Below are 21,783 nucleotides of genomic sequence, written 5' to 3' on the forward strand. Positions count from 1 at the left end.
CATCCCTCATGTCTTACAGCAATAAAATCCATAACTAGACTAACCCCAATACATGTCTAAGCTGTTACTGATGAAAATTCTGTAGCTTTTCCAACCTATTCTTCCCAAGCTCTACAAGCTTTACTACTCAAAGGCAGTAACTAACACGAATCTTCCTAACTGATACAACCACTAGTTCATAGCCTGTTTACCATATAACAAGTTTACTATTCTTCTTTACAGCAACCCTTCATATAGTCACATACAACAAAGCAATTAACTCCTTTGTCTTAAGCTTCAAGCTACTCAATATGTTTCACTAGCACAGTCAGTCATTAAGAATTCATTTTACTTAGGCCCCGTGCAGTTTTTTTTTGTTTCTCTTTTCTTGTTTCCTAAAACTGTTGTGCAGACAGTGATCACTGACCCTGTGCAAGAAAAATCACAAATACACTCCTCTGTATTTGTCCCAATCAAAGAGTATCCTGTTGAGAAAGTCTGTTCAAGATCAGTTTTCAACCACATCAAAGGACATACTCTTCCTCATTCAACCTCAGCAGCTTCAAGCTTCAGCTTTCAAGCCATGAATGAAGTATTCACTGATACTGTCCTGGAGTCCTTAACCCTCATAGAATAAAAAAATCATTACGGTTGGAAATACCTCTAAGACCAAGTCCAACCATCAACCTATCACCACCACGTTTGCAGCGTTTGAGGCACGGACTCAGATGTGAACGACCCAAATCGTTTATTACAAGTTCTCACATCCCTTATAGACCTTCACAAGTTGTTATTTTCTAACTTTCCCGTCCGCCCTTACAACTTTCCCAACCACCTTTACATGTCAACAGAGCATTCTACAGAACCCTTTTCAACTGTCCATGCAGGCACGTATCCAATCAGAGCTCTGAGACCCTTCTTCTCCTTGCAGAGGTGTCCTTGGTTCTCATGTTGTTTATCTTGCTCCACAGCTGCTGCTCTGAACAGCTTTTCTTGTATTCCCACAAGTACCAGTGCAGCCACCGCCCTCAGGCACCCTGGCCATCCCTTACTCACTTCCTTGGCAATTTGCAGCTCAGGGGTTTGGCAGATGACTTTTTTCCTGGCAGTCCTTAAGGTTCAAAGTCCAGCTGTAATCTCATATCCCAAATATGTCACTTCCTGTTGAGTTATTTGTGCTTTCTGTAAACCAAGAAACTCAGCAAACTCTCAGTCTATTGTACACAGTCCTTTTGTTGCTGTGGCAGCCACGTGCTGCAGTAAAGTTCCACCCTAGAATGGAGGATCCCAGATCTCAGGCTCATGAGTTGACCATCATTCAGCTGTTCTCACAACCCTGGGTAACACTGTCCAGGTTAACTGAGACTCTTCTCCCCATATCAGGGCTTTCCTATTCAAAGGCAAATAACCTTAGGCTTCCTTTGGCCAAACCAGGCAGAAGAGACATCCCTCAAATCCAGAAGGTAAACTCCATCTTTTCGTTCCTTAACTTGGTTAATAAAGTGCATGGATTTGCCACCACTGAGTGTATCCATTCAACTATTCTAGTACTTGCCCTCAAGTCTTGTACCAAACTACAGCACTTGCTATCAAAATTGGAATCCAAACTCCAAAAAGTTACCTATTATTTCTTTTATCCTCCTACAGTCCCATAGCCTCAAAGGGCACCGCTTTACCCTGACTAGGCAAGCTCTTGCTTTTAACTTCTATTTAGGGCTTCATTTTTGGCCCTGATGCCCACACGACTAAGTGTATCATATTTGAGATTGCTGTAACTCCTGGGGGTACAACATTGTTTTGCCCAGTTTGTGTTAAAGCCAGAGTTACAGTTTTTAATCAGTCAATATTGTTGCACTCTTAGCTCCAGTTTTATTCAATTTCTTGCCAGAGTAACCTGGCAGGTACAAGAATTTCTGTATTCCTGCTTGTTTTCTTAGCTTATGTTTAATTAATCCAAAAAAGGAAACCTTTTCCCGTTGGGCAGTAGCATCTACACTGTTACAAAACCATCTATGGGTAGTAAGAAGCACCCATATCCACCAGAAAACGAACCTCAATATCCTGCTTTCCTAAATGCAATTTCCCACTGCAGTTTGCACACTGCTTTTCTTCCAGTGAGGTCACTCCCAAGTACACTGCCCGGTGCAACTCAAGGGTAGGTATGGCCAGCCATACGGACCACAAACCCACACAGAACCGCAAGGTATCGCTGCACAGAAGACTTATTAGGACCCTTAGACAAGGATCTGGGGAAAGTCGTATTCTTACAGCAGCTTCTGGGTAAAGCTCCTAGCCACAGCTCGGTTCCATTGCAATAGTTCTGTTCAACACACAATGTCCTCTGGTGCTGTACCGGAGACTGCCTCTTGCTGGGACATACTCGTGGGGGAGAGGAGTGAAAGGAACGCCAGGACAGCAAGGGAGGGATGCCTGATGACAAGGGTGTGCGAATGTCCCCACCGAAGGAAGCAAAGAGAGCCGGCAGAAAGCGATGCTTCATTAGCGTAACAAAACACAGCCCCCATTCCTCCCTCCCTCCTCCCCCGCACCCCTTCCCATCGCCATCCCCCGGGGGCAGATGTGCCATGAAAACGAGCTCTGGGCGTGATCGTTGTGGGAATTCCTGCCTTCCTGAGCCTGTGCGGAAGAGGCGAGAGCCTGGCTGGAAGCCATCCGGGCAGCACCGCGGGGGAAGGAGGTGCACCAAGGCCGTCCTGCGGCCAGCTCCGGGCTGAGGGCACTCGGCGTCCTCTGCTCTACGCGACTCCGAGGAGCCCGGCTACCTGCACCAGAGCTGGGAGCAGCCTGCTTCGCACCCAAGGTAGGTGCCCTTCGTGGCTCGTGCAGAGGAGCGCACGCTTCCTGCCCCCTGCCAGCAGCACCGGGAGAGGAGCGGGGAGCGGCCCCGGACGGGGCGGAACCCGCACTGCCGTACCCCAGGCGGGACCCTGGTCCCGGCTCCAGCTCCCGCTCAGCGCAGCAGGTTTGCTGGCCCAGACGGGCTGCAACCAGGGCAGCAGTTTATGCAGCCCGGGCTGGGCTCCGAGGGGCACGGGAACGGGCTGGGAGCTGGGACAGTGAGGAAGGGAGCAGAGGAGGTCAGCGTGCTCTGCTGCCCGGTTGGATCTCTGTAACACAGCGCAGCTGGGGCTGCAGTTCTTCCTCTGGGCCACGGGAGACACGAGACGGCCTCGCTCTGCAGCTGTGCACGAGTGGATTGATGGAAGCTTTAAACCCCCCGATGCCTCCTTTGGAGTGTCTTAATGTGAAGCCTCCAAGAGGGAATTTCCACTCCCCCTGCTTCTCCTCCCCGGCAGTTCCCAGCTTCCTTTCGGGGACCCTGCGGGCAACACGTGCTTCTAGCGACCCTTGAAATGGCGTTACCTTTTGTTTGCTGAGCGCTTGCCTAATGGCTCAGCTGGGGTTGTGCAAAGCCCTGGCAAGGCTTTTGTTCAGGCTGTCCCGGCAGCTGCAGATGCCTTGAGCGCACAGCTGCGGGCCCTGAGCACGTTCAGCATCTGCAGCAGCTCCGGCACTGGGCTCTGGAACAGACGATGAGAAGCTGGCAGCCTGTGGGCTGACTGGAGCACGCGTTGAGAACACGGCCGAGCAGCAGCAGGTCAGTAAAGCACAGCCCAGGTGCCTTCTGCAAAGGGCACGCGGTGCTGAGAGCGTTCCCTGCTAATGAGCGCAGTCGGTGTACTGCAGTTTTATGGCCTTTCATCTGTTATTGCTGGAGTGTTTCCTGGTGTGTTGTGCATTGTCTTTGGCATCACAAAGAGGAATAAGTCCACGATGCCATAATTATTCTGTTTAGCACTGCTACTATTTGGTCAGTTGCCTTCCTGGTTCGGTTAAAATTCCCAGCACAGCATTGTCTGGTGGTGGTTGTGACCGTCACAGGCTGGTTTGGCTGCAGTGCTGTCAGATACTCTCTCTTTTCAGGAGTTTTTTGGATGTTTTGTTGATTTTTTTCTGTGTTTAAGTAAGCCATCCTGTTTATTTGAGAAGTGTGTAAAATCCAGTTGACTCCTCGCCATTTTGCACTTCCTTACACAAGGAATGTGAGCCCTCATCACTTTTAGGTAACATCAGCAGCAGGTGGTTTTGAGAACTACATCATTTTCCTTCACAAAGTACTTTTCCCAACCCTTTTATGAGGGCTTGGTTGATTTCAGCAAGCCCAAGGCTACTTCCACTCCTGAGAGGATGTACAGACATCTGCCAGAGGATTTAATCCATTTGCCACCAGGTGTTCCTCTCACGGATCTGTAGAGGCAGTGCTCTAGCAGGCTGCTCTGCTGGCAGCTGCCATCTGCGCTGAGGCTTGCTGTGTTTGTGTGTTGGGGGCTGCATTCACAGTGTTCTTCCATGAACCAGGTGCTTTTCTGCACCTCCTGCTGGATGGTTGGATGGCTATACCATTTTCTAACAGTATTTTTGCAGCTCTTTCCTGGGTAGCCGTCCCATTTAGACGTGCTTGCAGTCAGTCAAAAGATCCCCCAGTCAGCACAGCCTGTCCTTGTTGTATGTCCTCAACTTTCTTCTCCACTCAGACCTCCAATAAAACTCCCCTTCTGAGGTGACTGGATACACTTGGTTATTTACTGCATAGAGGGTAGGGTTACACGCACAGCTACAGGAGGCCATCCCATTGAGTCACGAGGCTCAGAGTACTTCCCCTTTCTTTCTCATGTCTTCAGACCACAGAGGTAAGGAGCTAGGATGTGGCTGGATCCTCTCCTAGTCCCAAACTTGCTCAAGGCTTTGTGTGGAAGGAATCAAACGGTCCCACTAAGGCAGAGCCTTATAGAGCACATTAAAGCTCCAAAGTAACCACAGGTGCCTTAGAGAAGATCTGTACTGAGGAGGAGTCTTGACGTCAAGCTGCAAGGGATCTCTGTGCAGGTGTGAGCTGCAGAGAGCCCTGTTTGAAGGCAGGTCCTGTAGTGCAGCCTGCTGCTGTGCAGCAGAGCTGGAGGGGCACTTGTGCTGCTCCCTGTTTTGGGATAAGATGGCTGCCTCCTTGCCTTGCTTTTATCGTTAAGTCCCCAGCTCAGTCTCAGCTGTTGAACTAAGTGTCTGCTACCAGTTGCATCAGCCTCCCAGTATGAAACAGCTTTGTGGCAGTTTATCTCTTTGAGCTAGGCTGTTTCCTGTACTGCAGCTCATTGTCTTCCTCTGTAAGCCCAGGCAGCGCCCTGCAGAAGGGCTGAGCTGGGACTGGGACTGCTGCATTCCCTCACAGCTCCCCTGCCATTTCTCTTCTCCCTGCAGGCTCCAGTTCAACTTCTGCCTTCCAGCCGTGATCATCCCAGCCTGCAGGAGAGCAGCAAATGTCTGCAACACATCTAGCTGAGGTAGGGGCTGGGGAAGCAGGCAGGAGAGGCCAAAGGGCCAGGGATGTGAATGCAGGGGAAGAGGGAGGTGCTCTCAGCCAGCGTGTGTGTGCAGGGGACAGGGAAGCAGCTGAGATGGGAGGTTCTGTCCTGTGTGCACTGTTTGCCTGGGCCTTGGCTGTTCCCAGCAGGGAGCCTCTTTGCTTGCAGGAGCCCGTGAGCTTTGAGGAGGTGGCCGTGTATTTCAGCAGGGAGGAGTGGGCGCTGCTGGACCCTGCGCAGCGAGCGCTCTACCGGGACGTGATGCTGGAGACGTACCAGTGCGTGGCCTCGCTGGGTGAGAGCTTGTCTGCCTTTCCTCCTTGTTAGGGCACCTTTAACTGTGCAGAATGAGCCTCTGCAAGCTGGGCCTTGAATAATTGTCATGCAGCTACATATTGACTAACACCACAGTGCCAGCAAGAAAGGAGATACTGAGAAGCATGAGTTTCAGAAGGGATTAGTATGCACGGCACTGTGATCAAAGCTGCAGAGTCAGTGCTGGCAAGGAGGCATCAGCCAGGAGGTAGAAAACCAGCCCTTGTGTTGAGTGTTGCATGGTGCCACCAGCTCCAGCTCACAGATGACTCCCTGAATACTGCTATGAAATTGAGGATTTTACATGCAATTGCCATCAACATTTTGATGCCTTGACCACTGGTAGATTGTAAGAAAATAAGTAATCTGTTTTAAAGTTAATTTGAAAGAAAAAATATCCCTTCACAATGTTCAGAGATGTCAAAGCATTCTTTGCTCCAAGGGAAGCTGTAGGCGTGGTGTCATTCAGGCCCAAATGGTGGTTTCTCCTTGGGGAGGGAGACAGAGTGAGCTGTTGAACAGGCACTGTGCCAGCATGATGGAAATGCTCTCTTGTTCCCTGTTTCTCTCCCTGAAGCTCCATTTCCAGGCCCCAAGCCCGTGGTGATCTCCCTGCTTGAAAGTGGGGAAGACCCCTGGATCCCAGATGTGCGTAGCCCTGAGGCCATGCCAGGAGACCTCATCCCAGGTGAGATGGTGGAGGGAAGGGGAATGTTGGGGCTGTAAGAGCCTTCTCTGCCTGTGTTTTATGTTGGGCACCGTGTGCTATTGCTGCATTTTGTCTGTCATCCAGCAGCTGATGGGATCAAAAATGCAAAGGAGGTTCTGCAGAGAAGTTGTGTAGCAGATAGACAGTGGGGTCACATCTCTATGGAAGAAATCAGAAGGGATGCCCATGAAGGCCTGCAGCATGGGCCGGGTGAGCACATCAAGAAGCCCCTGGGAAAGCGTCTGGGAATGACATTGAGGAACCCAGTGGACTTCACCATAGGTCCAAAGCAGCCTGAGGAAACCAGGAGCAAGGATGTGTGCCGGATGAAAAAGCAGAATCTGTGCACTGAGTGTGAGAAAAGCTTTAAAACAGATTCCAGCATCACTAACCACCAGTGCATGCACTCAGCAAAGAGGCATTACGAGTTCTGTGATTCTGCAGAGAGCATGAAAAGGAGAGTCCACCCCACTGGCCAGCAGTGCATGTACACAGGAGAGAGAGCCTCCGAGTGCTCTGATTGTGGAAAGAATTTCACGGACAGTGGGAGCCTCACTTCCCACCAGTGTATCCACAGAAGAGAGAGAATGTACAAGTGCCCTGAGTGTGGGAAGAGCTTTAAATGTAGTTCTAAACTCAAAAGACACCAACGTGTCCACACAGGAGAGCGACCATATAAATGCCTTGAGTGTGGGAAGAGCTTCAAAAACAGTTCCAGCCTCATCTACCACTATCGCGTCCACACAGGAGAGAGACCATTTAAGTGTACTGAGTGTGGGAAGAGCTTTAGAAGCAGCTATGAATTGAAGATGCACCTGCGCATCCACACAGGAGAGAAACCATATAAGTGTTCTATGTGCGGGAAGAGCTTCAAAAGCAGTTCCAAGTTCTCCCAACACCATCGCATCCACACAGGAGAGAGACCATTTAAGTGCACTGAGTGTGGTAACAGCTTCAGGAGCAGCTCTGAATTGACGCTCCACCTGCGCACCCACACAGGAGTGAGACTATATAAGTGCTTTGAGTGTGGGAAGAGCTTCAAAATCAGTTCTGTTTTGAAGTGCCATCAACGCATCCACACAGGACTGAAACCCTTTCAGTGTCCTGAGTGTAGGAAGAGCTTCAAAAGCAGTTCTGTATTGAAATTGCACCAGAATGTCCACTCAGGAGACAAACCATTTAAATGCCCTGAGTGTGGGAAAGGCTTCAAATGGAGTTCCAGCTTCTCTTCCCATCAGCGCGTCCACATGGGAGAGAGACCCTTTATATGTCCTAAGTGTGGGAAGAGTTTCAAAGGGAGTTATGATTTGAAGCGCCACCAGCGCATCCACACAGGAGTGAAACTGTCTAAGTGCACTGAGTGTGGGAAGAGCTTCGCCAGCAGTTCTTTTTTGAAGTGCCACCAGCGCATCCATACGGGAGAGAAACCCTATACGTGCCCTGAGTGTGGGAAGAGCTTCAAAAGCAATTCTGAACTGAAGTGCCACCAGCGCATCCATACAGGAGTAAAACCCTTTCAGTGCACTGAGTGTGGGAAGGCCTTCATAAGCAGTTCTAAATTGAAACTGCACCAGAATGTCCACTCGGGAGACAAACCCTTTAAATGTATTGAGTGTGGGAAAAGCTTCAAATGGAGTTCCAGCTTCTCTTCCCATCAGTTTATCCACATGGGAGAGAGACCATTTAAATGTACTGAGTGTGGGAATAGCTTCAAAAGGAGTTCTGATTTGAAGCGCCACCAGCACATCCACACAAAAGAAATACCCTGAAAGTGTCCTGAGTGTGGTAAGAGCTTCAAAGGGAGTTCTGAACTGATGCTGCATCAGAGCATCCACACAGGAGTGTGTCATTATGTTATCTAGATCAATCTATGTCCGTGACTGGGGTTAGCAGGCCTATGGGCTCCCCGCCCCCCATTAATGGGAAGGAAAAAGGGGTAGGGAGACGGGAGCTGGGCTCAGGGAAACAAACAGAGCAGCAGCAACAATCTAAGGTGGAGACTTACCTTACTAACTATGATGTTGGGATGTAAGATTACACAATATAATACAGTCTTATTGAAACTGAGGTCCTCTGGGATGTGTAGTTCTTCTCTGTGCTCCACATGATGTTCTGATGTGGAATACTGTCACGGGTTACTTAGATTTACCTATGCCCGTGACAGGGGAAGCCACCCCACACCCCCCCCCGGGGCCCGGAAAGGAGGGGGAAAAGGGGAGTGGGATAAAACAGCGACAATCTAAGGAGGAAAAACTTATTTTACTAAATATGATATCGAAATACAAGATAACACAATATAATATAATTAAGGCTAACAAAATCGAACGAAACAGAGAGAGAGAGAGTCTCCGAAAACCGAGAGGCCTACTGTGAACTCTAGGCGACACGGCTGGAACGCTTCCCACTCTCCGAGAAGTTCGAGAGAAGAAGGAGGGCACTCCAGCCTGGGAACGAGATTATATAGAGTCCTGGTCCCGTGACTTATTGTTACTCCTGTTGTTCTCTGGGATATGTAGTCTTCTTCTGTGGACTGCACATTCAACAGAAGTATCCATACTTGACATGATGTTATGATGTGGAATACTGATAGCAAAATTACAAAATTACAAAACCATGACATTCCACCCCTTATTCTACATTATTACATCATGGTTAATATATACATATATATACATATATATACACGTATGTAAAATTATGATAGCTAAATAGTAGAATTGCATGTAACATAACTAAATGTACAACTATAATAACTAAAATACACTACACATGCAAACATATATATATATATATAGATACATAAAATTATTGACTGCACTCCCCCAGCATCAAATTCCCTTGTGGCACACATTGAACATCCCCATCCTTCTGCATTACCCACCAAGTGCACCCAGGTCCCTGGGCAAAGACAGTTCCACGGATAGGTTTGCCCTTTCCAGAAGCTGGAAGGACCCAAACAGCTTTTCCCAACATGTTCTTTACATGTATAACAGGGACCTTATCTCCTTCTACAGTGTGTAGGGGGCTAGATTGACTAGGACCATCACGATTGACAGATCCTCTAGTATTGACCAACCAAGTGGCTTCTGCCAGATTCTTCTCCCAGTGCTTAAATGTTCCACCACCCATTGCTTTCAACATAGTTTTCAACAACCCATTATATCGTTCAGTTTTACCAGAAGCTGGTGCATGGTAGGGAATATGATAAATCCACTCAATGCCATGATCTTTGGCCCAAGTATTTATAAGAGAATTTTTGAAATGTGTCCCATTATCAGATTCAATTCTTTCAGGGGTGCCATGTCGCCACAGGACTTGTTTCTCAAGACCTAATATGGTGTTTCGAGCAGTTGCATGGGGTACTGCGTATGTTTCAAGCCACCCAGTGGTTGCCTCTACCATAGTGAGTACATAACACTTACCACTGCGAGATCGTGGCAAGGTGATATAATCAACCTGCCACGCCTCCCCAAATTTATACTTTTGCCATCGCCCTTCCTCCCAGAGAGGTTTCATCCTTCTGGCTTGTTTAATTATGGCACATGTTTCACAGTCATGAATAATCTGCGCAATAGCGTCCATGGTTAAGTCCACCCCTCGGTCTCTGGCCCACTTATATGTTGCGTCTCTTCCTTGATGGCCTGAGGTCTCATGAGCCCATCGAGCTAGAAATAATTCGCCCTTATTCTGCCAATCCAAGTCGATTTGAGCCACCTCAATTTTGGCAGCTTTATCTACCTGATGGTTGTTTTGTTGTTCTTCAGTAGCCCGACTTTTGGGCACATGTGCATCCACATGACGCACCTTTACAACCATATTCTTTGTTCGGGAAGCAATGTCCTTCCATAGTTCAGCGGCCCAAACAGATTTTCCCCTCCGTTGCCAGTTATTTTGTTCCCACTGCTGTAACCACCCCCATAAGGCATTTGCCACCATCCATGAGTCAGCATAAAGATACAGCATTGGCCACCTCTCCCGTTCAGCAACATCTAAGGCCAGCTGGACAGCTTTTACCTCTGCAAACTGACTTGATTCTCCCTTACCTTCAGTGGCCTCTGCAACCTGTCGTGTGGGGCTCCACACAGCAGCTTTCCATTTGCGATGCTTCCCTACAATGCGACATGATCCGTCAGTGAATAGGGCATATTTCTTTTCATTTTCTGGTAATTCGTTGTATGGTGGGGCCTCTTTAGCACGTGATACCTCTTCTGCTGGTGATGTTCCAAACTTTTTATCTTCAGGCCAGTCCATGATTACCTCTAGGATTCCTGGACGATTGAGGTTTCGCATTCGCGCTCGCTGTGTAATCAGCGTAATCCACTTGCTCCAGGTGACATCGGTAGCATGATGGGTGGAGGGAACCTGTCCTTTGAACATCCAGTTCAACACTGGCAGTCGAGGTGCCAAAAGGAGCTGTGTTTCAGTCCCAACTACTTCGGAAGCAGCCCGAACCCCCTCATACGCGGCTAAGATCTCCTTCTCAGTTGGAGTGTAGCACTCTTCAGACCCCTTATATGATCGACTCCAGAATCCCAGGGGTCGGCCTCGGGTCTCTCCTGAGGCTCTTTGCCACAAACTCCAAGTGGGGCCTTTCTCTCCAGCAGCAGTGTAGAGGATGTTCTTTACATCCTGTCCAGTCCGTACTGGCCCCAGGGCTACAGCACGGGCTATCTCTTGTTTAATCTGTTCAAAAGCCTGCTGCTGCTCTGGGCCCCATGCAAAATCATTCTTCTTCCGCGTCACCTGATAAAGGGGGCTTACAATGAGGCTGTAGTTTGGAATGTGCATCCTCCAAAAGCCCACTGCACCCAGGAAAGATTGTGTCTCTTTCTTGCTAGTTGGTGGAGACATGGCAGTGATTTTGTCGATCACATCTGCTGGGATGTGACGACGTCCATCCTGCCACTTTATACCTAAGAACTGAATTTCCTGGGCAGGTCCTTTTACTTTGCTTCGCTTAATAGCAAAGCCAGCTTGTAGAAGAATCCGGATTATCTGCTCTCCTTTTGTGAAAACTTCTTCTGCTGTATCGCCCCACACAACAATGTCATCAATGTACTGCAGGTGTTCAGGAGCACCACCCTGTTCCAGTACAGTTTGGACCAACCCATGGCAAATGGTTGGGCTGCGTTTCCACCCCTGGGGCAAACGGTTCCAAGTATACTGAATGCCCCTCCAGGTGAAGGCAAACTGTGGCTTGCATTCTGCGGCCAAAGGAATAGAGAAGAAGGCATTGGCAATGTCAATGGTGGCATACCATTTGGCTGCTTTTGACTCCAGCTCGTACTGGAGTTCCAACATGTCCGGCACAGCAGCGCTCAATGGGGGTGTGACCTCATTCAGGCCACGGTAGTCTACTGTCAGCCTCCATTCTCCACTGGCTTTACGCACTGGCCATATGGGACTGTTAAAAGGTGAGTGAGTTTTACTGATCACTCCCTGATTCTCCAGCTGGCGAATCAAATCATGAATGGGGATCAAGGAATCCCTGTTGGTGCGATACTGCCGTCTGTGCACTGTCTTCGTAGCAATTGGTACCTGCTGCTCTTTTACTCGTAGCAGCCCCACAACAGACGGGTCCTCTGACAGGCCAGGCAAAACAGACAGCTGCTTAATGTTGTCCATGTCTACAGCAGCTATCCCAAAGGCCCATCGATACCCCTTAGGATCCTTGAAATGCCCCCTTCTGAGGTAATCAATACCCAGTATACATGGAGTCCCTGGGTCAGTCACAATAGGATGTTTTTGCCAGTCTTTGCCAGTGAGGCTTATTTCAGCCTCCAGCACAGTCAATTCTTGAGAGCCCCCAGTCACTCCAGAAATATGGATTGATTCTGTCCCTTCATGACTGGAGGGCATTAGGGTGCACTGTGCACCGGTATCCACCAGCGCCTTATATTCCTGTGGTTCTGATGTGCCAGGCCATCGAATCCACACAGTCCAATAAACTCCCTTTCCCTCCCCTGACTGAGGGCAGGGCCCCTCTATTGGTTACCTGTGATGACTGGAGCAACTCCACTGGTGGTTGGTATGTCTAGTAGTTCTTTCACCCGTGCTCGTAGTGCAGACGTGGGCTGATCATGCCACTTCCTCATGTCCTCTCCACGGTCACGTAGGTAGCGCCACATGGAAACACGCGGTGCAATCGTACTGTTGTTCTTTGCTCGAGCTGGGAAGCGTGTGCATTTAACAGCTGAGACTTTTGATGATGCAGGTGGGGAGTAGGACTGGACTAGTTTGATCAGATCCTTCATTAGACCTGGTGGCCCGTACGAGGATTGACCTTCATCAGTTGTTTCTGATACTATTACGGGATCATTACAATTAGTTGATGGAAACAATTTCTTGCACATTTCATCTACTCGGTTTTCTAGCCGTGAGATGGCAGAAACTGCGGCATGCAGTTGGGGGAGCTGCTGATCGGTGGTTTGAAGCATTATAATCAGCTCAACAACTCGGGGCCATCTGTCCACGAATCCTTTAGATCCTGATACCAATGACTGTGCAATTCTCTCTGGTGCTGTACTTGTGATTTTCTGCCACATGTCAGGATCGGCCCTCACTCTCTCAGGGTCAAGTTTGCTTGGATCAGGGCTGTACAACATTTTCGCCATGGCCAATTCCCTCAGGCGCTGAATACCTTTTTGGACGGTATTCCAACTATCAAATTTAGGCTTCAAAGCATCCTTATAGGGGTACCTTTCTCTCACGGCTTCTAACAGCCGCAACCAGAGAGTGGCAGCTCCATCCGAACATCTGCTAATCCCTCTGTCGATACCTGCATCTTAGGCAATGCTTCCTAGTTGGCGAGCTTCATTACCATCTAGAGACAAGCTGTTGGCCCCGTTGTCCCAGCAGCAAAGCAACCAAGCAAGGATACCTTCATCTTGACGCCGTGTGAACTCCTTTCTTGAGCCTTGGATTTCAGTCAGCTTCAGAGGTCGACAATAGGTGATTTCCTCCTCATCATCAGTCTCTTCTTCATGCCTCTTGGTTTTTGCCTTTGCTTTTTTCGGTACTGCTCCATGCCCGGCACCTGGGTCTTCTGCTGCCCCCCCCTGTGCTTCTTCTTTTCGTTCTAGACGCATGGACACCCGTTTCCATTTCTTGCCTTCCACAGGGGCAACTGATATTGCTACTGATGCCTCCTGTGACTGATCAGAATTAACTTGGGCTTGAATCTCAGATCGGAAACTCTCTCTCTCCAGAATAGTATGATACAAAGCACGGTATGCATAAGCCAAACCCCACATAAGGTTTACCTCCTTAGATCTCTGACCCAAATACTCACTTAATTTCTTAGGGTCACTTAGGTGTTCAAGAGTGAAATCCCATGACACTGCGGGTCCCCATGCTTCTAAGACTTTTCCTAAACCTTTCCATATTCCCTGCCAGTCATCATTCTCTGGCTCTGGAGGAGACTTCCGCATAGAACGAATGCATAGGAACATATATGCATGCATTGATAGTGATAACATGAATGCAAGTATGAACCCTATCTCAGTTATTGAGAAGCGTGTGGAAATCTGAGAGTACAACCTAAATAAAAAGGGTTTTTTTAGCCTGTACAATGAATTAAACATGGTGGTGTTTGTAAAATTGCCTGTTCCATCTGGGATGCAAGTATTTGTAAAATTGCCTGTTCCATCTGGGATGCAAGTGTTTGTAAGATTCACAATTCCATCTGGGGTGTAGGTGCCAAAATTCTGACCATACCACATCTCGTAAAAGTACCAGGCAGGTGTCTCCATCAGTATCCACCTTATTAGGCTATATACCTGCACAATTCCACAACATCAAATTATGGTGTTAATAGTTGACCAATACTTTAAGAAGATCATAATTGCTTTCAATCCCTTAAACAGAGCAACTGGGATGAAGAGTGGATTCATAGCTGGCAGGCTCTGTAAAAGTCAGAGCTAGCTAGCTTTGCTCTAAGGGAGAAAGAAATCCCTTTGTTTTCTACACAAAAGTTAGATAGCAATGCTGAGAATGTACAGCAGCCCTTAATGTTGACAATTTGTCTGGTATTTCAAGGTCACGTTCTCCGTGAGCAGCTATGAAAAGATAACACTCCCCTAACGAAGCTCTTTAAGAGTAAAGAGAGAGTCGTTCTAAAAGCTAAAAAGCTCTATGCCCGCATTCTCCACCAAAAAATCTGTCACAGGTTACTTAGATTTACCTATGCTCGTGACAGGGGAAGCCACCCCATGGGCCCCCCCCCCGGGGCCCGGAAAGGAGGGGGAAAAAAGGGAGTGGGATAAAACAGCGACAATCTAAGGAGGAAAAACTTATTTTACTAAATATGATACCGAAATACAAGATAACACAATATAATATAATTGAGGCTAACAAATCAAACGAAACAAAGAGAGAGAGTCCCCGAAAACCGAGAGGCCTACTGTGAACTCTAGGCGACACGGCTGGAACGCTTCCCACTCTCCGAGAAGTTCGAGAGAAGAAGGAGGGCACTCCAGCCTGAGAACGAGATTATACAGCGTCCTGGTCCCGTGACTTATTGTTACCCCTGTTGTTCTCTGGGATACGTAGTCTTCTTCTGTGGACTGCACATTCAACAGAAGTATCTTCTGTTAGTATTCTACTTGACATGATGTTATGATGTGGAATACTGATAGCAAAATTACAAAATTACAAAACCATGACAGATGATTAATTAATTATTAATTGATTATTAATTATTAGGCTAATTAACCCTAATTAGCTCTATCTTTTCTCTTTCCAGGTCCATATCGACGACGGAGCGACTTCCGCCCCCCCCTAATTAGTTAATTAATGATTAATTAATTAATGAGCTGCCATTAATTAATTAATCCATTAATCGAGGCCTCATTAGCACTTAATAACAGGGACCGGGAAAGGGGGCGGGGCTATGCAAATCAGGCCAGTGGCTCATGAATATATAATCACATGCTAATGAGGTCTCAATGTTAGTTGGTTGGGCGTGGTGGGATTTGACAAAGCCACGCCCCCTTCACTTGCATAATTAATTAATGCGCACACGTTAACAAAGCTGGTGCCCGATTGGTCGGCGTCTTGTTCTTCCTTCATTCCGATGGGGTTAATATGGGGGGGGGGGGGTTAATTAAGGCATTAATTAAGAGGTTAATTAAGGGGTTAATTATGGGGTTAACGAGGGTCGATGTGTTGCCGGGGGTGGGGGGGAGGGGGGAGATGATGGATGCGGTTGGATGAGAATAAAGATGGCGGAAGAGCGACAGGGTCTGGTGTTATTGCGGGGGATATGGGGTATATGGGGGGGATGGAGCCTATAAGACCCTATAGACCCCATAGGACCCCATAAAAATCAATAGGACCCCATAAGAATCACATAGGACTCCACAGAACTCATAAGTCCCTATAAGACCCCATAGGACCCCATAGACTCCATAGGACCCCACAGACCCCATAAGACCCTATAAGACCCCATAGGAACCAATAGGACCCCACAAGACCCCATAGGAATCAATAGGACCCCATAGAACCCCATAGAAACCAATAGGACCCCATAAGACCCCATAGAACCCCATAGGAACCAATACGACCCCATAGAATCCCATAGGAACCAATAAGACCCTATAAGACCCCATGATACCCCATAGAACCCATAAGTCCCTATAAGACCTCATAAGACCCCATAGAACCCCACAGAGACCCCATAGGACCCCATAGAACCTCATAAGTCCCCATAGAACCCCATAGGACTCTAAAAGACCCCATAGGAATGAATAGGATCCCATAAACCCCATAGAAACCATAAGTCCCTACAAGACCCCATAGGACCCCATAGGAAACAATAGGACCCCATAAGACCCCATAGGAATCAATAGGACCCCATAGAACCCAATAAGATCCCGTAGAACCCCATAAGACCCCATAAGTCCCTATAATACCCAAAGGACCCCATAGGATCCATAGGACCCCACAGACCCCATAAGACCCTATAAGACCCCATAGGAACAAATAGGACCCCATAAGACCCCATAGGAATCAATAGGACCCCATTAGAAGCCATAAGACCCCATAAGAACCAGTAAGACCTCATAAGACCCCATAGAAACCAATAGGACTCCATAGGAATCAAAAAGACCCTATAAGACTCCATTGACCCCATAAGACCCCATAAGATCCCATAGGACCCCAAAGGAATCAATAGGACCCCATAAGACACCAGAGACCCCATAGGAACCAATAGGACCCCATAGAACCCAATAGAACTCCATAAGACCCCATAGGACTCCATAAACCCCATAGAAATCAATAGGATAATTAGAAACCATAAGACCCCATAAGAACCAATAGGACCTCATAAGACCCCATAAGACCCCATAGAAACCCATAGGATCCCATAAGACCCCATAGGAATCAATAGGACCCCATAGAACCCCATAAGAGACCCCATAAGAGACCCCATAGGACCCCATAAGACCCCATAGGAACCAATAGGAATCCGTAGAACCCCATAGAACCCTATAAGACCCAATAGGAACCAATAAGACCCCATAAGACCCCATAGGACCCCATAGGATTCAAGAGGACCCCATAGGACCCCATAGAACCCCATAGGAACCAATAGGACCCCATAAGACCCCAACAGAACCCTATGGGATCCCATTAAACCCAATAGGATGCCATAAGACCCCATAGGACTCCATAGACCCCATAGGACCCCATAGGAATCAATAGGACCCCAAAAGACCCCATAAACCCCATAGGACCCCATAGAACCCATAAGTCCCTATAAGACCCCATAGAACCCCATAAGATCCCATAGAACCTCATAAGTCCCCATACAACCCCATAGGACCCAATAAGACCCCATAGGAATGAATAGGACCCTATAAGACCCCATAGAACCCTATTAGACCCCATAGGACCCCATATAAACCCCATAGGACCCCATAGGACCCCATAAGACCCCATAGGACCCCATTAGACCCCATAAGCCCCATATGACCCCATAGGACCCCATAGACCCCATAGAGACCCCATAGGACCCCATAAGACCCCATAGGAACCAATAGGATCCTATAAGACCCCATAAGACCCCATAGACCCCATAAACCCCATAAGACCCCATAGAACTCCATAAGGGGAAGGAAGGAGCCCCAAATTCCCCCTATTAACCAATCAAACGAAGCTTTTCCTGGTCTTTCAACCAATCAGAGCTCTCCTCCAGCCCTCATTTGCATACGGCTGAGGCAATAGTTACACAGCACTAACGGCTTCATCCTATAGGAGGATATAGGGTGAGACTATGGGGTCTATGGGGTCTTATAGGGTTTTATGGGGTGTATGGGGTCTTATGGGGTCTTATGGGGTCTCTATGGGGTCTATGGGGTCTTATTGGGTCTTATGGGGTCCTATGGGGTCTTATGGGGTCCTATGGGGTCTTATAGGGTCCTATGGGGTCCTATGGGGTCTATGGGGTCTTATGGGGTCTTATGGAGTTCTATGGGGTCCTATTGCTTCCTATTGATTCCTATGGGGTTTATGGGGTCCTATGGGGTCTTATGGGGTCCTATGGGGCTTATGGGGTCCTATAGGGTCCTATGGGGTATCTTCTTCCTTTCCTATGGGAAGGGGAAGGGGAGGGGGAAGAGGAAAAGGAATAAGCCCATTTCCTTTCCAGCCACAACGCTACCCTGGAGGTGAAATCCAATGGGCGATGTACTGGCTGGATCCCAAGCGTTATCCGGATCGAGAAGCTCGCGTCTTCGCTCAAAGCCTCCACGAGCATCAAGCCATAATGAGCCTGGCTTTAATCAGGATCAAACCCGGAGCGCTCCGGGTCCCCCACTGGCATTTTAATGCCAACGTCCATGGCTACGTGGTGCAGGTAGGCCGCAGCCTTTGGTTTTGCTTCCACTTCCTCTTTCTCTCTTCCACCTTTAAGAATATCCTTCCTTTTCCTCTATGGCTTCATTTAACCCTTATTCCCCTACCTTGTAATCCATTTACCTCGCGGGTTTACCCTAAAACCCTATAGGATTTCCCCTATATTCTATAGGGCATGGCATGGACCTTCCATGGCATTACCCTTCCAGGACCTTAATAGACCCCATAAGACCCCATAGACCCCATAAGACCCCATTAGACCCCATTCTTCCCCTTCCAGGACCTTAATACCCCCATATAATCCCATATTCCCCTTCCAGGACCCTTCCTTTAACCTTCCAGGACCTTTCTATCCCCCTTAGGTTCCCCTCCGGCACCATTTAATGGCGGAGTTTTCCACTGGGCTCCGTATCGACCTGCCAGGACCTGGATGGAACCAATGAATCTCATTTACATCCAGTCGCTCCTTCAGGTAACGCCTTTAAGCTGCCAGGACCTTGGAGGGGTCGGTTGCCAAATAGTGAGCCAATGGAATGCATAGGTGCCAAATAAGGAGTCATTGGTTTTCATAGGGGCCCATTGTTGCCAAATAGTGAGCCATTAAAAGACATAGGAAACCAGCGTTGCCAAATAGTGATCCATTAGGTTACACTGGAAAGCGTAGTTGCCAAATAGTGATCCGTTGGATTACATAGAGCCCCATAGCTGCCAAATAGTGATCCATAGAGTCCCATAGGACCCCATAGCTGCCAAATAGTCATCCATATTCCCCCGTAGAGCCCCATAGAACCCCATAGAGCCCCATAGAACCCCATAGAGCCCCATAACCCCCCATAGGACCCCATAGAGTCCCATAGCCACCGCATAGGACCCTATAGACCCCCATAGAGCCCCATAGAGCCCCATAGGGATCCATTAGACCCCATAGCCCCCCCATAGGACCCCCATAGAGCCCCATAGCTGACAAATAGTGACCCATAGAGCCCCATAGGACCCCATAGACTCCCATAGCCACCCCATAGGACCCTATAGAGCCCCATAGGACCCCATAACCCTCCACTGGACCCCATAGAGCCCCATAGCTGCCAAATACAGACCCATTAGACCCCATAGAGGCCAATGGGCCCCATAGAGCCCCATAGACCCCATAACCCCCCATAGAACCCCATAGAGCCCCATAGCTGTCAAATAGCGATCCATTAGCCCCCATAGCTGCCAAATAGTGATCCATTGGACCCCATAGGACCCCTACGACCCTCATAGACCCCCCATAGGACCCCCATAGAGCCCCATAGAGCCCCATAGACCCCCATAGGACCCCATAGACCCCCATATAAACCTATATAACCCTATATGATCCTATATATAACTCATTGCAGCACCCCGATCCTCTCACCATAGCCACCCTAAGGATCTTCCCTAATGAACTTGGCCAACCCCATTATCATCTTAACGCTAACGAGCTGGCTTACATCCTCCAAGGCTGTGGCAAGGTAAGGCCCTATATTATATATAGGGGATATAGGGGGGTGGGATGCAAATGAGGCTTAATGAGCTCATGAATATGCGAATGCAGGCCGGCCTGGTGTTGGAGAATGGGGAGAGCCTGAGCTTCGAGGTGGAAGTGGGGGACGTCCTATTCTTCCCTATGGGGAGCCAGCATTACTTGAAGAGCGGGTGCCCCGACGGGATCCTATTGGTGCTGGGTTATAGCACTGGGAATATGGTGGGTCTATGGGGTATATATGGGGTTCTATGGGGGTCTATGGGGTCTATAGGGGTCTATGGGGCTCTATGGGTGGCTATGGGGTCTATATGGGGTCCTATTGGATCCAATTGGGTCCTATGGGGTTCTATGGGGTCCTATTGGGTTCTATGGGGCTCTATGGAGCCTTATGGGGTCTATGGGGGTCTATGGGGCTCTATGGGGTCCTATGGGGGTCTATGGGGCTCTATGGGGGGTCTATAGGGGTCTATGGGTCACTATTTGGCAGCTATGGGGTCTATGGGGGTCTATGGGGGTATATGGGGGTCTATGGGGCTCTATGGGTCTCTATGGGGTCTATATGGGGCTCTATGGGGTCCTATGGGGGTCTGTGGGGGTTTATGGGGTGTCTATGGGGCTCTATGGCGTTCTATGGTGGTCTGTGGGGCTCTATGGGGTTCTATGGAGCTCTATGGAGCCTTATGGGGTCTATGGGGCTCTATGGGGTCCTATGGGGGTCTATAGGGCTCTATGGGGTGCTTTGGGGTCTCTATGGGGTTTATGGGGTCTCTATGGGGCTCTATGGGTTAACAATTTGGCATCCCTGGCCCTCCATTCATTCGAATGGATCCCTATTTGGCAACTATGGGCCTCCGTTCATTCCTATGGGGCTCCATTCATTCATATGGCTCACTATTTGGCAGCTATCTGGCCCACCATTCACCCTAATAGCTCCCTATTTGGCACCTATGGGCCTCCATTCATTCCTATGGCTCCCTGTTTGGCAGCTCAGAGCCTCCATTCATTTTAATGGCTCACTATTTGGCACCTATAGGAACTCCAAACCCAGCGCCTCAATCGCTACTTCCGGTCTCTCCCGGCCGCCATCTTGGCTCGCCTCTTCAGTACGGATCTAGAAAAGACCCGGATGTTGCTCCGGGATTAATTAAAGCTCATTAATTAACGCTTGTAACTCATTAAACAGATGGCAACGCATTGATTGTATTGAGACGGTCCTCCAGGGCCATAGAGTTGGACGGGCTAGAAGAGACTTCCGGGTTTAGAGAGGCATAAAGGGACTTCCGGGTTCCGAACGCTTCCGAACGCATCCGAAGGTTTCCGAAGCCCGAAGAAACCCGGAAGTCGAGCGGAGCGGCTCCGAACTTGACCCGAGCGGCTCCGAGCGCTTCCGAGTGCACCCGAGTGGTTCTGAAGTCGATCCGAGCGCTTCCGAAAGGTTCCGAACGGTTCCGAAGCGTGAAGGAACAAGGAAGTCGCTCGTAGCGATCCCGAATGGCTCCGAACTGGACCCGAGTGTTTCCGAGCGTCTCCAAAGTCGACCGGAGCGCTTCCGAACGGTTCCGAATGGTTCCGAAAGGGTCCGAAGCTCGAAGAGACACGGAAATTGCTCGTAGCGATCCCGAATGGCTCCGAAGTGGACCCGAAGGGCTCCGAGCGTTTCCGAGCTCCTCCGAAGTGAACCCGAGAGCTTCCGAAAGGATCCGAATGGTTCCAAAGCCTGAAGAAACCCAGAAGTCGCTCGTAGCGACCCCAAACGGCTCCGAACGGCTCCGAACTGGACCCGAAAGTTTCTGAATGTTTCCGAAGTTGACCCGAGCGCTTCCGAACGGAACCGAAGCGCGAAAAACCCGGAAATCGCTCGTAGCGATCCCGAAATAGACCCGAGCGTTTCCGAAAGGTTCCGAACAGCTCCGAACCCGACCGGAAGCCACCTGTAGCAACCCGGAAGTCAACCGGAAGTCGCTGGGAGCGGTTCCGAACCCGACCCCAGCGGTTCCGAAGAATTCCGAAGGTGAAATCGAAGGAACCCGGAAGTA

The 21,783-nt window shown here is 49.0% G+C and overlaps 1 protein-coding gene and 1 long non-coding RNA gene across 4 annotated transcripts; both read left to right on the plus strand.

The window, feature by feature from the left end:
- Nucleotides 1–3,939: 3,939 nt before the first annotated feature.
- LOC146756613 (zinc finger protein 707-like) lies at nucleotides 3,940–15,622 on the plus strand. 3 transcript variants are annotated; one of them, XM_085523990.1, is made up of 5 exons: nucleotides 3,943–5,339; nucleotides 5,529–5,655; nucleotides 6,253–6,363; nucleotides 6,469–8,169; nucleotides 15,128–15,622. In XM_085523990.1, the coding sequence occupies exons 1-4, from the start codon at nucleotides 5,316–5,318 to the stop codon at nucleotides 8,151–8,153; spliced, it is 1,947 nt and encodes a 648-aa protein (XP_085380116.1). In that variant the 5' UTR covers nucleotides 3,943–5,315; the 3' UTR covers nucleotides 8,154–8,169; nucleotides 15,128–15,622. The 3 variants fall into 3 exon arrangements, with proteins under 3 accessions (XP_085380117.1, XP_085380116.1, XP_085380115.1); XM_085523991.1 differs by lacking the exon at nucleotides 6,469–8,169 and having other exon boundaries at nucleotides 3,940–5,339; nucleotides 15,128–15,614; XM_085523989.1 differs by lacking the exon at nucleotides 15,128–15,622 and having other exon boundaries at nucleotides 6,469–8,451.
- Nucleotides 15,623–18,608: 2,986 nt separating this feature from the next.
- Nucleotides 18,609–19,964, plus strand: LOC146756614 (uncharacterized). The gene is made up of 3 exons (XR_014937295.1): nucleotides 18,609–18,712; nucleotides 19,620–19,733; nucleotides 19,817–19,964. It is a non-coding gene; the product is annotated as an uncharacterized LOC146756614 (long non-coding RNA).
- Nucleotides 19,965–21,783: the final 1,819 nt, after the last annotated feature.

Source organism: Coturnix japonica, chromosome 26 (assembly GCF_054131305.1).
Source record: "Coturnix japonica strain WE chromosome 26, WE-NBRP24, whole genome shotgun sequence".
Lineage (NCBI taxonomy): Eukaryota > Metazoa > Chordata > Aves > Galliformes > Phasianidae > Coturnix > Coturnix japonica.